Source organism: Coturnix japonica, unplaced genomic scaffold, assembly GCF_054131305.1.
Source record: "Coturnix japonica strain WE unplaced genomic scaffold, WE-NBRP24 Scf043, whole genome shotgun sequence".
Lineage (NCBI taxonomy): Eukaryota > Metazoa > Chordata > Aves > Galliformes > Phasianidae > Coturnix > Coturnix japonica.
Window position 1 is genome coordinate 3906665 of NW_028188946.1, and position 14002 is coordinate 3920666.

Here is a 14002-nt window from a genome sequence, read left to right on the forward strand (position 1 = left end):
CCCAACCATCCCATGACTTTCTTACCTTCCAGGACCATTTGATCCCATGGCTTCTTTACCTTCCAGGACCCTTCAAACCTAACCATTACTTTCTGACCTTCCAGGACCATTTGATCCCATGACTCTCTGACCTTCCAGGACCCTCCTCCTCCTCCCACCCCTCTCCTCTCCCCCCCCACTTCCCATCCCATCCCATCCCATTTACATCAGCGCCCCCTGCCGGCAGCTCATGGAACTGCACCTGTGCATTGCAGGGACCACGAAGGCCGAGGATCGAGGGATGTTATTAAAGACGTTTAACGAGCCGGGCTCCGAGTATTTCATCTTCCTGCTCAGCACCAGGGCCGGGGGGCTGGGCCTCAACCTGCAGTCGGCCGACACCGTCATCATCTTCGACAGCGACTGGAACCCGCACCAGGTACAGCACGAGCCCATTGGGGTCAATGAGGAGGTATGGGGTTAATGAGGAGGTATGGGGTTAATGAGGCTGTATGGGGTTAATGAGACTGTATGGTCAGTATTGGGTTAATGAGGAGGTATGGTCAGTATTGGGGTTAATGAGGCTGTATGTGGTTAATGAGGCTGTATGGGGTTAATGAGGCTGTATGGTCAATATTGGGGTTAATGAGGCTGTATGGTCAGTATTGGGTTAATGAGGAGGTATGGTCAATATTGGGGTTAATGAGGCTGTATGGTCAGTATTGGGGTTAATGAGGCTGTATGGGGTTAATGAGGAGGTATGGTCAGTATTGGGGTTAATGAGGCTGTCTGGGGTTAATGAGGCTGTATGGTCAGTATTGGGGTTAATGAGGCTGTATGGGGTTAATGAGGCTGTATGGTCAGTATTGGGGTTAATGAGGCTGTATGGTCAGTATTGGGGTTAATGAGGCTGTATGGGGTTAATGAGGCTGTATGGTCAGTATTGGGGTTAATGAGGCTGTATGGTCAGTATTGGGTTAATGAGGCTGTATGGTCAGTATTGGGGTTAATGAGGCTGTATGGGGTTAATGAGGCTGTATGGTCAATATTGGGGTTAATGAGGCTGTATGGTCAGTATTGGGGTTAATGAGGCTGTATGGTCAGTATTGGGGTTAATGAGGCTGTATGGTCAGTATTGGGGTTAATGAGGCTGTGTGGTCAGTATTGGGGTCAATGAGGAGGTATGGGGATAATGAGGAGGTATGGGGTTAATGAGGCTGTATGGGGTTAATGAGGCTGTATGGTCAGTATGGGGTTAATGAGGCTGTATTGGGGTTAATGAGGCTGTATGGTCAGTATTGGGTTAATGAGGCTGTATGGTCAGTATTGGGGTTAATGAGGCAGTATTGGGGTTAATGAGGAGGTATGGTCAGTATTGGGATAATGAGGCTGTATGGTCAGTATTGGGTTAATGAGGCTGTATGGTCAGTATTGGGGTTAATGAGGCTGTATGGTCAGTATTGGGGTTAATGAGGCTGTATGGTCAGTATTGGGTTAATGAGGCTGTATGGGGTTAATGAGGCTGTATGGTCAGTATTGGGGTTAATGAGGCTGTATGGGCAGTATTGGGTTAATGAGGCTGTATGGGGTTAATGAGGCTGTATGGTCAGTATTGGGTTAATGAGGCTGTATGGGGTTAATGAGGCTGTATGGTCAGTATTGGGGTTAATGAGGCTGTATGGGGTTAATGAGGCTGTATGGTCAGTATTGGGGTTAATGAGGCTGTATGGTCAGTATTGGGGTTAATGAGGCTGTATGGGGTTAATGAGGCTGTATGGGGTTAATGAGGCTGTATGGTCAGTATTGGGGTTAATGAGGCTGTATGGGGTTAATGAGGAGGTATGGTCAATATTGGGGTTAATGAGGCTGTATGGTCAGTATTGGGGTTAATGAGGCTGTATGGGGTTAATGAGGCTGTATGGTCAGTATTGGGTTAATGAGGCTGTATGGTCAGTATTGGGTTAATGAGGCTGTATGGTCAGTATTGGGGTTAATGAGGCTGTATGGGCAGTATTGGGGTTAATGAGGCTGTATGGGGTTAATGAGGCTGTATGGTCAGTATTGGGGTTAATGAGGCTGTATGGGCAGTATTGGGGTTAATGAGGCTGTATGGGGTTAATGAGGCTGTATGGTCAATATTGGGGGTAATGAGGCTGTATGGTCAGTATTGGGGTTAATGAGGCTGTATGGGGTTAATGAAGCTGTATGGTCAGTATTGGGGTTAATGAGGCTGTATGGGGTTAATGAGGCTGTATGGTCAGTATTGGGTTAATGAGGCTGTATGGGGTTAATGAAGCTGTATGGTCAGTATTGGGGTTAATGAGGCTGTATGGTCAGTATTGGGGTTAATGAGGCTGTATGGTCACTATTGGGGTTAATGAGGCTGTATGGTCAGTATTGGGTTAATGAGGCTGTATGGGGTTAATGAGGCTGTATGGTCAGTATTGGGGTTAATGAGGCTGTATGGTCAGTATTGGGGTTAATGAGGCTGTATGGTCAGTATTGGGTTAATGAGGCTGTATGGTCAGTATTGGGGTTAATGAGGCTGTATGGTCAGTATTGGGTTAATGAGGCTGTATGGTCAGTATTGGGGTTAATGAGGAGGTATGGGGTTAATGAGGCTGTATGGGGTTAATGAGGCTGTATGGTCAGTATTGGAGTTAATGAGGCTGTATGGTCAGTATTGGGTTAATGAGGCTGTATGGGGTTAATGAGGCTGTATGGTCAGTATTGGGGTTAATGAGGAGGTATGGTCAGTATTGGGGTTAATGAGGCTGTATGGTCAGTATTGGGGTTAATGAGGCTGTATGGGGTTAATGAGGCTGTATGGTCAGTATTGGGGTTAATGAGGCTGTATGGGGTTAATGAGGCTGTATGGGCAGTATTGGGGTTAATGAGGCTGTGTGGGGTTAATGAGGCTGTATGGTCAGTATTGGGTTAATGAGGCTGTATGGTCAGTACTGGGGTTAATGAGGCTGTATGGGCAGTATTGGGGTTAATGAGGCTGTATGGTCAGTATTGGAGTTAATGAGGCTGTATGGTCAGTATTGGGGTTAATGAGGCTGTATGGTCAGTATTGGGGTTAATGAGGCTGTATGGGGTTAATGAGGCTGTATGGTCAGTATTGGGGTTAATGAGGCTGTATGGGGTTAATGAGGCTGCATGGTCAGTATTGGGGTTAATGAGGCTGTATGGGGTTAATGAGGCTGTATGGTCAGTATTGGGGTTAATGAGGCTGTATGGGGTTAATGAGGCTGCATGGTCAGTATTGGGGTTCATGAGGCTGTATGGGGTTAATGAGGCTGTATGGTCAGTATTGGGTTAATGAGGCTGTATGGGGTTAATGAGGCTGTATGGTCAGTATTGGGGTTAATGAGGCTGTATGGTCAGTATTGGGGTCAATGAGGCTGTATGGTCAGTATTGGGGTTAATGAGGCTGTATGGATTGGGGTTAATGAGGCTGTATGGTCAGTATTGGGGTTAATGAGGCTGTATGGGGTTAATGAGGCTGTATGGTCAGTATTGGGGTTAATGAGGCTGTATGGTCAGTATTGGGTTAATGAGGCTGTATGGGGTTAATGAGGCTGTATGGTCAGTATTGGGGTTAATGAGGCTGTATGGGGTTAATGAGGCTGTATGGGCAGTATTGGGGTTAATGAGGCTGTATGGGGTTAATGAGGCTGTATGGTCAGTATTGGGGTTAATGAGGCTGTATGGGGTTAATGAGGCTGTATGGTCAATATGGGGCTCCTATATCCAGGGTCACCCCCTGGCCCTGCTTCCATTGGAGGGGAGAGCCCACACAGTGCTCTTAATGAGCTCGTTACACTTAATGACCCCACAATGGGGGTCCTGGACCCTTGATCCTGGTGCTGTGCCCACCATGGGATTACCCCCAGCCCTATCAGCCCTATTTCCATTGGGGGGAGGCTGTAAGGAAGCCTGGACCCTACAGCTCATGATGGAGGAGAGCCCAGAGCCCCACACAGTGCTCTTAATGAGCTCATTACCCATAATGAGCCCACAATGGGGGTCCTGGACCCTGATCCTTGATCTCTTAATGAGCTCGTTACCCCTAATGACCCCACAATGGGGGTCCTGGACCCTCCCCCTTCAGCTCTTCACCCCCCTTTGGATGGCAGCAGCCCCCACATCCCACCAGGGACCCCCAGGGTGAAGGTGTGTGGGGGAGGGGGGGGGCTTTCAGGACCCCCCCAAACCCCTCCCAACCCCCCCCCTTTGGATGACAGCAGACCCTGCATCCCACCAGGGACCCCCAGGGTGAAGGTGTGGAGGGGGGGTTGGGCTTTCAGGATCCCCCCCACTTTGGATGGTGGCAGGCCCCGCATCCCACCAAGGACCCCCAGGGTGAAGGTGTGGAGGGGGGTGAGGGCTTTCAGGACCCCCCCCCAACCCCCCCACTTTGGATGGTGGCAGCCCCTACATCCCACCAGGGACCCTCAGGGTGAAGGTGTGGAGGGGGGTGGGCTTTCAGGACCCCCCAACCCCCCCACTTTGGATGGCAGCAGCCCCCACATCCCATCAGGGACCCCCAGGGTGAAGGTGGGGGGTGAGGGCTCTCAGGACCCCCCCCCCAACCCCCCCACTTTGGATGGCAGCAGCCCCTACATCCCACCAGGGACCCCCAGGGTGAAGCTGTGGAAGGGGGCGGGGTGGGCTTTCAGGACCCCCCCCCCAACCTCCCCCAACCCCTCCCCACTTTGGATGGTGGCAGCCCCCGCATCCCACCAGGGACCCCCAGGGGTGAAGGTGTGGAGGGGGGTGGGCTTTCAGGACCCCCCCAGTCCCCCCCACTTTGGATGGCAGCAGCCCCCACATCCCACCAGGGACCTCCAGGGTGAAAGTGGGGGGGGAGGGCTCTCAGGACCCCCCCCAACCCCCCCACTTTGGATGGCAGCAGCCCCCACATCCCACCAGGGACCACCAGGGTGAAGGTGTGGAGGGGGTTGGGCTTTCAGGACCCCCCCCAACCCCCCCACTTTGGATGACAGCAGCTCCTACATCCCACCAGGGACCCCCCAAACCCCTCCATCCCCCCCCAATGCTGATTGCTGCTCCCCCCATCCCGCAATGCAGGACCTGCAGGCCCAGGACCGCGCTCACCGCATCGGGCAGCAGAACGAGGTGCGTGTCCTGCGCCTCTGCACCGTCAACAGCGTGGAGGAGAAGATCCTGGCGGCCGCCAAATACAAACTGAACGTGGACCAGAAGGTGATTCAGGCCGGGATGTTCGACCAGAAATCCTCCAGCCACGAGCGACGCGCCTTCCTGCAGGCCATCCTGGAGCACGAGGAGCAGGACGAGGTACGGCGCAGCTCACATGCAACCACGCGGCCACGCGGCGCTGCTGCCATGCGACCATGCGGCGATACGGTGCTGTAGCCATGCGACCATGCGATGTGACCATGCGGCCATGCGGCGATACGGTGCTGTAGCCATGCGGCCATGCAGCCATGCAGCCATGCAGTGCAGCCATGCGGCGATACGGTGCTGTAGCCATGCAACCATGCGATGCAACCATGCGACCATGCGGCGGTACGGTGCTGTAGCCATGCGACCATGCGATGCAACCATGCGACCATGCGGCGATACGGTGCTGTAGCCATGCAGCCATGCAGCCATGCAGCCATGCAGTGTAGCCATGCAGTGTAGCCATGCAGTGTAGCCATGCGGCGATACGGAGCTGTAGCCATGCAACCATGCGATGTGACCATGCAGCGATACTGTGCTGTTGCCATGCAGCCATGCAGCCATGCAGTGCAGCCATGCGGTGATACGGTGCTGTGGCCATGCGGCCATGCGATGCAACCATGCGACCATGCAGCGATACGGTGCTGTAGCCATGCAGCCATGCAGCCATGCAGTGTAGCCATGCGGTGATACGGTGCTGTAGCCATGCAACCATGCAGCCATGCAGCCATGCAGTGCAGCCATGCGGCGATACGGTGCTGCAGCCATGCAGCCATGCAGCCATGCAGTGTAGCCATGTGGCGATACGGTGCTGTGGCCATGCAACCATGCAGTGTAGCCATGCGGCAATGCGATGCGACCATGCAGTGATAAGGTGTTGTAGCCATGCAGCCATGCAGTGCAGCCATGCGGCGATATGGTGCTGCAGCCATGCGGCATGCGATGCAACCATGCAGCAGTATGGTGTAGCCATGCAGCCATGCAGTGTAGCCATGCGGCGATGTGATGCGACCATGCAGCAATACGGTGCTGTAGCCATGCAGCCATGCAGTGCAGCCATGCGGCGATATGGTGCTGTGGCCATGCAGCCATGCAGCAATACGGTGTTGTAGCCATGCGGCAATGTGATGCGACCATGCAGCAATACGGTGCTGTGGCAATGCGGCCATGCAGCCATGCAGTGTAGCCATGCGGTGATATAATGCTGTGGTGCAGCCATGCAGCCAGGCCATGCAGCGATATGGTGCTGTGGTGCAGCCATGCAGTGTAGCCATGCGGTGATATAACGCTGTGGTGCAGCCATGCAGCCATGCAGTGTGGCCATGCAGCGATATGGTGCTGTGTTGCGGCCATGCGGCGATGCGGCAATGCGGCCATGCGTTAATATGGCCATGCAGCGATGTGGTGTTGCTGTGACGTGGCAGTGCAATGCTGTGGTGCTGCGGTGCAGCCATGCGGTGATATGGTGCTGCTGCGCTGCAGCCATGCATTGATGCGGCCATGCAGCGTGGCCATGCGGCGATATGGTGCTGTGGCAATGTAGCAGTGCAGCGATGTGGTGATGTGATGCTGCAAAGATGCGCTGCTGCTGTAATGCGGCAATGCGGTTCTGTAGTGATGCAATGTGGCAATGCAGCTTGGTGCTGTGGTTGAGTGCTGCAGTGCAGCAATGCAGTTTGGCACAGCGATGCATTTTGGTGCTGTGATGTGGTTTGGTGCAGTGGTTTGGTGCTGCAGTGCAGCGATGCATTTTGGTGCTGTACTTTGCTGCAGCAATGCATTTTGGTGCAGCACTCTGGTTTGGTGCTGGGGTGCAGCGATGCATTTTGGTGCTGTGTTGTGGTTTGGTGCTGCGGTGCAGTGCTGTGGTTCGGTGCAGCAATGCATTTTGGTGCTGCACTGTGGTTTGATGCAGCGATGCATTTTGGTGCTCCGGTGTGGATTGGCGCTGCAACGCAGTGCTGTGCTTTGGTGCAGCGATGCATTTTGGTGCTGTGATGTGGTTTGGTCCAGCAGTTTGGTGCTGTAGTGCAGCGATGCATTTTGGCGCTGAGGTGCAGTGCTGTGGTTCGGTGCAGCAGCGATGCATTTTGCTGCAGCGCTGTTGTTTGGAGCTGCAGTTGTGTGCTGTGCTTTGGTGCAGCGGTGCATTTTGGTGCAGCGATGCATTTTGGCGCTGTGTTTTGGCTCAGCAATGCATTTTGGCTCAGTGATGCATTTTGGTGCAGCAGTGCATTTTGGTGATGTGTTTCGGCTCAGCGAAGCATTTTGGTGCTGTGTTTCGGTGCAGTGATGCATTTTGGCTCTGCATTTTGGTGCAGCGATGCATTTTGGCGCTGTGTTTTGGCTCAGTGATGCATTTTGGTACAGCGATGCATTTTGGTGCTGTGTTTTGGTACAGCAATGCATTTGGTGCAGCAGTGCATTTTGGCTCTGCGTTTTGGTGCAACAATGCATTTTGGTACAGCAATGCATTTCGGCGCTGTGTTTTGGTGCAGCGAAGCATCTTGGTGCTGCGTTTTTGTGCAGCAATGCATTTTGGCGCTGTGTTTTGGCGCAGTGATGCATTTTGGCTCTGCATTTTGGTGCAGCAATGCATTTTAGTGCTGTGTTTTGGTGCAGCGATGCATTTTGGCTCTGCGTTTTGTTGCTGTCGGTGCTCTGCGTGTCGCCGCATGGCTGCAGTTCTGCGTTGCTGCATTGCTATATTGCTGCGTTGCGCAGGCGGCGATGCGGCGCTGCATCCCCCCCCCTCCATCCTTCCCCTTTTACCACCACCACCACCAACCACGGGGGGGTCGTTGAGCGGAGCGGGGCGGCGCTGCGCTCGAGCTGCGGCCGGCGGCGAACACGGAGAGAACTGAAGTTGCGTGTGTTTGTCCACAGAGCCGATCCGGCGGCGCGGGCAGCGTTGGTGGCGCTGCCTCCACCCTTTGCCTGACGGCCGAGCCGGACGATCCACCTCTCAAGGTGAGGGGGGGTCGCTCAACCCTCCGCGCCCCTTCGCTCCTCCGCCATCGCCGCCGCGCTCCGCTCAGCGCCGCCCGCGCCCGCGACCCCCCAGCCCCACACCCCCATCCCCATCCCCATCTTTAACCCCATCCCTTTACAACCCCAGCCCCCCCCCCCCATTTAATTTGGAGCCCCCATAGGAGCGCCTCAGTGCCGTATCGCCGCCGTCGGGTGTCGCCGTGTCGGCTCATACCCTCCCACACCTTTCAACCTGACCCCCCCCCTCTTTAAACCCTCTTTAAACCCTCTTTAAACCCTCCTTAAACCCCAACCTGCCCCCTCCCTGCCCCCCCCAGACGCCCCCCCCCAGCCCCACAGCCACTCAATGCTGCTCTCTTGGCTCTGCAGGAGGAGGACGAGGTGCCCGACGATGAGACGGTCAACCAGATGATTGCGCGGCACGAGGAGGAGTTCGACCTGTTCATGGTGAGACAACACGGGACCCCCACCCCAAATTAGGGGGTGGGATGGGGGGGCTCTGACTGGCCATAGTGAGCACTAGGAGGGCTATGGGTGTCCATAGTGAGCATCATGGAGGGCTATGGGTGTCCATGGTGAGCATCATGGAGGCCCATTGGGAACCTATTGGGAACCCATTGAGAATCCATTGGGAACTCGTTAAGAACCCATTTGGAACCCATTGAGAATCCATTGGGGAACCCATTGAGAATCCATTGGGGAACCTATTGAGAACCCATTGGGGAACCTATTGGGAACCCATTGAGAATCCATTGTGAACCTATTGGGAGCCTATTTCGAACCCATTAAGAACCCATTTGGAACCCATTGAGAACCCATTGGGGAACCTATTGGGAACCCATTGAGAACCCATTGGGGAACCATTGGGAACCCATTTGGAAACCATTGAGAACCCATTGGGGAACCTATTGGGAACCCATTGAGAACACATTGGGAACTCATTAAGAACCCATTTGGAACCCATTGAGAACCCATTGGGAACCCATTGGGAACCCCTTGGGAAACCCATTGGGAACCCATTGAGAATCCATTGTGAACCTATTGGGAGCCTATTTCGAACCCATTAAGAACCCATTTGGAACCCACTGAGAACCCATTGGGAACCCATTGAGAACCCATTGGGGAACCATTGGGAACCCATTGAGAACCCATTGGGGAACCATTGGGAACCCATTGAGAACCCATTGGGGAACCATTGGGAACCCATTGAGAACCCATTGAGACCCATTGGGAACTCGTTAAGAACCCATTTGGAACCCATTGGGAACCCATTGGGGAACCTATTGGGAACCCATTGAGAATCCATTGGGAACCCATTGAGAATCCATTGGGAACTCATTAAGAACCCATTTGGAACCCATTAAGAACCTATTGGGGAACCCATTGGGAAACCATTGAGAACACATTGGGAACTCATTAAGAACCCATTTGGAACCCATTGGGAACCCATTGGGAACCCATTGAGAATCCATTGGGAACTCGTTAAGAACACATTTGGAACCCATTAAGAACCTATTGGGGAACCTATTGGGAACCCATTGAGAACCCATTGGGAAACCACTGGGAAACCTATTGGGAGCCCATTGGGAACCCATTAAGAACCCATTGGAAATCCATTGGAAAGCCATTGAGAATCCATTGGGAAACCACTGGGAGACCCATTGGGAGCCCATTTGGAACCCATTAAGAACCCATTTGGAACCCATTGGGAAGCCAATGAGAATCCATTGGGAAACCACTGGGAGACCCATTGGGAGCCCATTTGGAACCCATTAAGAATTTAATTGTAACCTATTTGGAACCCATTGAGAACCCATTAAGAACCTATTTGGAACCCATTAAGAACCTATTTGGAACCTATTGGGAACCCATTAAGAACCTATTTGGAACCCATAGGGAACCCATTAAGAACCTATTTGGAACACATTTGGAACCTATTGAGAATCCATTGAGAATCCATTGGGGAACCATTGGGAAACTCATTGGGAGCCCATTGGGAAACCCATTAAGAACCCATTTGGAACCCATTGAGAACCCATTAAGAACCTATTTGGAACCCATTGAGAACCTATTTGGAACCTATTGGGAACCCATTAAGAACCTGTTTGGAACCCATAGGGAACCCATTGGGAACCCATTAAGAACCTATTTGGAACCTATTGAGAACCCATTAAGAACCTATTGGGAACCCATTGAGAACCCATTAAGAACCTATTTGGAACCCATTGAGAACCCATTAAGAACCTATTTGGAACCCATTGGGAACCCATTAAGAACCCATTGGGAACCCATTAAGAACCCATTAAGAACCTATTAGGAACCCATTGGGAACCCATAGGGAACCCATTGGGAACCCATTAAGAACCCAGTGGGAACCCATTGGAAGCGGGCCCGGTGGCCGAGCACTGATGTCCCCTTTGTCCCACAATGGGGTCAGGACCCCAACAGCCCCAACACCACGACCCCATTGTCCCCATAGGGCACCATGACCCCATTGTCCCTATATAACACCAGGACCCCACTGTCCCCATAGGGCACCACATCCCCACTGTCCCCATAGGGCACCACATCCCCACTGTCCCCATAGGGCACCATGACCCCACTGTCCCCATAGGGCACCATTGTCCCCAAGGACCCCATGTCCCTGCTGTCCCCATAGGACCCCATATCCCCAATGAAGGAACTGTGTCCCCTCAAGACACTGTGACCCCCCCACTGCCCCACACCAGGGGCACCGGTGTGTCCCCAATGACCCCATGGACACCCCATCATCCCCATAGTGTCCCCAATGACCCCATAGACACCCCATCATCCCCATAGTGTCCCCAATGACCCCATAGACACCCCATCATCCCCATAGTGTCCCCAATGACCCCATAGACAACCCATCATCCCCATAGTGTCCCCAATGACCCCATAGACACCCCATCATCCCCATAGTGTCCCCAATGACCCCATAGACACCCCATCATCCCCATAGTGTCCCCAATGACCCCATAGACACCCCATCATCCCCATAGTGTCCCCAATGGCCCCATAGACACCCCATCATCCCCATAGTGTCCCCAATGACCCCATAGACACCCCATCATCCCCATAGTGTCCCCAATGACCCCATAGACAACCCATCATCCCCATAGTGTCCCCAATGGCCCCATAGACACCCCATCATCCCCATAGTGTCCCCAATGACCCCATAGACACCCCATCATCCCCATAGTGTCCCCAATGACCCCATAGACACCCCATCATCCCCATAGTGTCCCCAATGACCCCATAGACACCCCATCATCCCCATAGTGTCCCCAATGACCCCATAGACACCCCATCATCCCCATAGTGTCCCCAATGACCCCATAGACACCCCATCATCCCCATAGTGTCCCCAATGACCCCATAGACAACCCATCATCCCCATAGTGTCCCCAATGACCCCATAGACACCCCATCATCCCCATAGTGTCCCCAATGGCCCCATAGACACCCCATCATCCCCATGGTGTCCCCAATGACCCCATAGACACCCCATCCCCATGTTGCCCCCAATGACCCCATGGACACCCCATACCCAAGGTGTCCCCAGTGCCCCCAGAGCCACCCCATCCCATGTCCCCAGTGTCCCCTAAACCACCCCATTCCCACAGTGCCCCCAATGCCACCAACCCCCCTTGGTCCCCCCAAGACCCCCAATCCCACCCCATCCCCCTCAGGCCCCCAAACTCCCCCTTGGGTCCCCCCAAGGCCCTCAGCCCCCCCTGGCTGCCCCCAGTGCCCCCTGTGTGCCCCCAACCCCCCTCATCTGCCCCCCAACCCCCTGTATTACCCCCCAACCCCTTGTATTGCCCCCCAACCCCCTGTATTACCCCCCAACCCCCTGTATTGCCCCCCAACCCCCTGTATTGCCCCCCAACCTCCTGTATCGCCCCCCAACCCCCTGTATCGCCCCCCAACCCCCTGTATTGCCCCCAACCCCCTGTATTGCCCCCCAACCTCTCTGTATTTACCCCCCAACCCCCTGTATTGCCCCCCAACCTCTCTGTATTGCCCCCCAACCCCCTCATCTGCCCCCCAACCCCTTCATCTGCCCCCCAACCCCCTGTATTGCCCCCCACCCCCCTAATCTGCCCCCCAACCCCTTCATCTGCCCCCCAACCCCCTGTATTGCCCCCCAACCTCTCTGTATTGCCCCCCAACCCCCTGTATTGCCCACAACCCCCTGTATTGTCCCCCAACCCCCTGTATTGCCCCCCAACCCCCTGTATTTCCCCCCCCCTGTGGTGCAGCGGATGGACCTGGACCGTCGTCGCGAGGAGGCGCGGAACCCGAAGCGCAAACCGCGTCTGATGGAGGAGGACGAGCTGCCGTCGTGGATCATTAAGGACGACGCGGAGGTGGAACGTCTGACCTGCGAGGAGGAGGAGGAGAAGATGTTCGGCCGCGGGTCCCGGCACCGCAAGGAGGTGGATTATAGCGACTCCCTGACCGAGAAACAGTGGCTCAAGGTGAGGGGGGGAACTGGGCACCACGACCCCATAGGAAGCAGGACCTCATGGACCCCATAGGAAGCAGGACCACATGGAACCCACTGACCCCATAGGAAGCAGGACCACACTGACACTACTGACCCCATAGGCAATAGGACCCCATGGACCCCACTGACCCCATAGGCAATAGGACCCCATGGACCCCATAGGAAGCAGGACCACACTGACCCCATAGGAAGCAGGACCACACTGACCCCATAGGAAGCAGGACCACACTGACACTACTGACCCCATAGGCAATAGGACCCCACTGACCCCATAGGAAGCAGGACCACACTGACACTACTGACCCCATAGGCAATAGGACCCCATGGACCTCACTGACCCCATAGGCAATAGGACCCCACAGACCCCATTGACCCTATAGGCAGCAGGACCCCACTGACCCCATAGGAAGCAGGACCACACTGACACTTTCCCCCCATCTTCCCCCCATCTCCCCCCCATCTCCCCCCATCTCCCCCCCCATCTCCCCCCATCTCCCCCCTATCTCCCCCCTATCTCCCCCTATCTCCCCCCCATCTCCCCCCATCTCCCCCCCATCTCCCCCCATCTTCCCCCATCTACCCCAATCTCCCCCCCCCTCCATTATCTCCCCCCACACATCTCCCCCATCTCCCCCCCTCCATTATCTCCCCCCCATCTCCCCCCATCTCCCCCCCCTCCCTCCATTCACCCCCATCTCCCCCCATCTCCCCCCATCTCCCCCCATCTCCCCCCCCTCCATCATCTCCCCCCCATCTCCCCCCCATCTCCCCCCATCTCCCCCCTCCAACCCCCCCCTTATTTCTACCCCCCCATAGGCCATTGAGGAGGGCACCCTGGAGGAGATCGAGGAGGAGGTCCGCCAGAAGAAATCCTCGCGCAAGAGGAAGCGCGACAACGAGGGTCCCGCGGCCGCCCCCCCCCCCCGCCAGCACCCGCAGCCGCGACAAGGACGAGGAGAGCAAGAAACAGAAGAAAAGGGGGAGACCCCCGGCCGAAAAAACTGTCCCCGAACCCCCCCAACCTCACCAAGAAGATGAAGAAGATCGTGGACGCCGTCATCAAGTACAAGGACAGGTAGGGGGGGGGCACCGTGATTTGGGGTGGGGGGAATAAGGGGGGGGGAGATGGGGGGATGGGGATGGGGAGGAGATGGGATGGATGGGATGGGGATGGGATGGGATGGGATGGGATGGATGGGATGGGATGGGATGAGATGGGATGGGATGGGATGGATGGGATATGGGATATGGGATATGGGATATGGAATGGGATGAGATGGGAATGGGATG

At 55.0% G+C, this 14002-nt stretch overlaps 1 protein-coding gene across 1 annotated transcript in view; it reads left to right on the top strand.

The window, feature by feature from the left end:
* Positions 1-13791, top strand: part of SMARCA4 (SWI/SNF related BAF chromatin remodeling complex subunit ATPase 4) — a 44661-nt gene extending 30870 nt beyond the window's left edge. The window contains 8 exon segments of the mRNA XM_085531496.1: positions 255-418; positions 5077-5304; positions 8077-8160; positions 8551-8628; positions 12465-12683; positions 13529-13615; positions 13617-13709; positions 13711-13791. Coding sequence (XP_085387622.1) covers positions 255-418; positions 5077-5304; positions 8077-8160; positions 8551-8628; positions 12465-12683; positions 13529-13615; positions 13617-13709; positions 13711-13791 — 1034 coding nt within the window.
* The last annotated feature ends 211 nt before the right edge of the window (positions 13792-14002 follow it).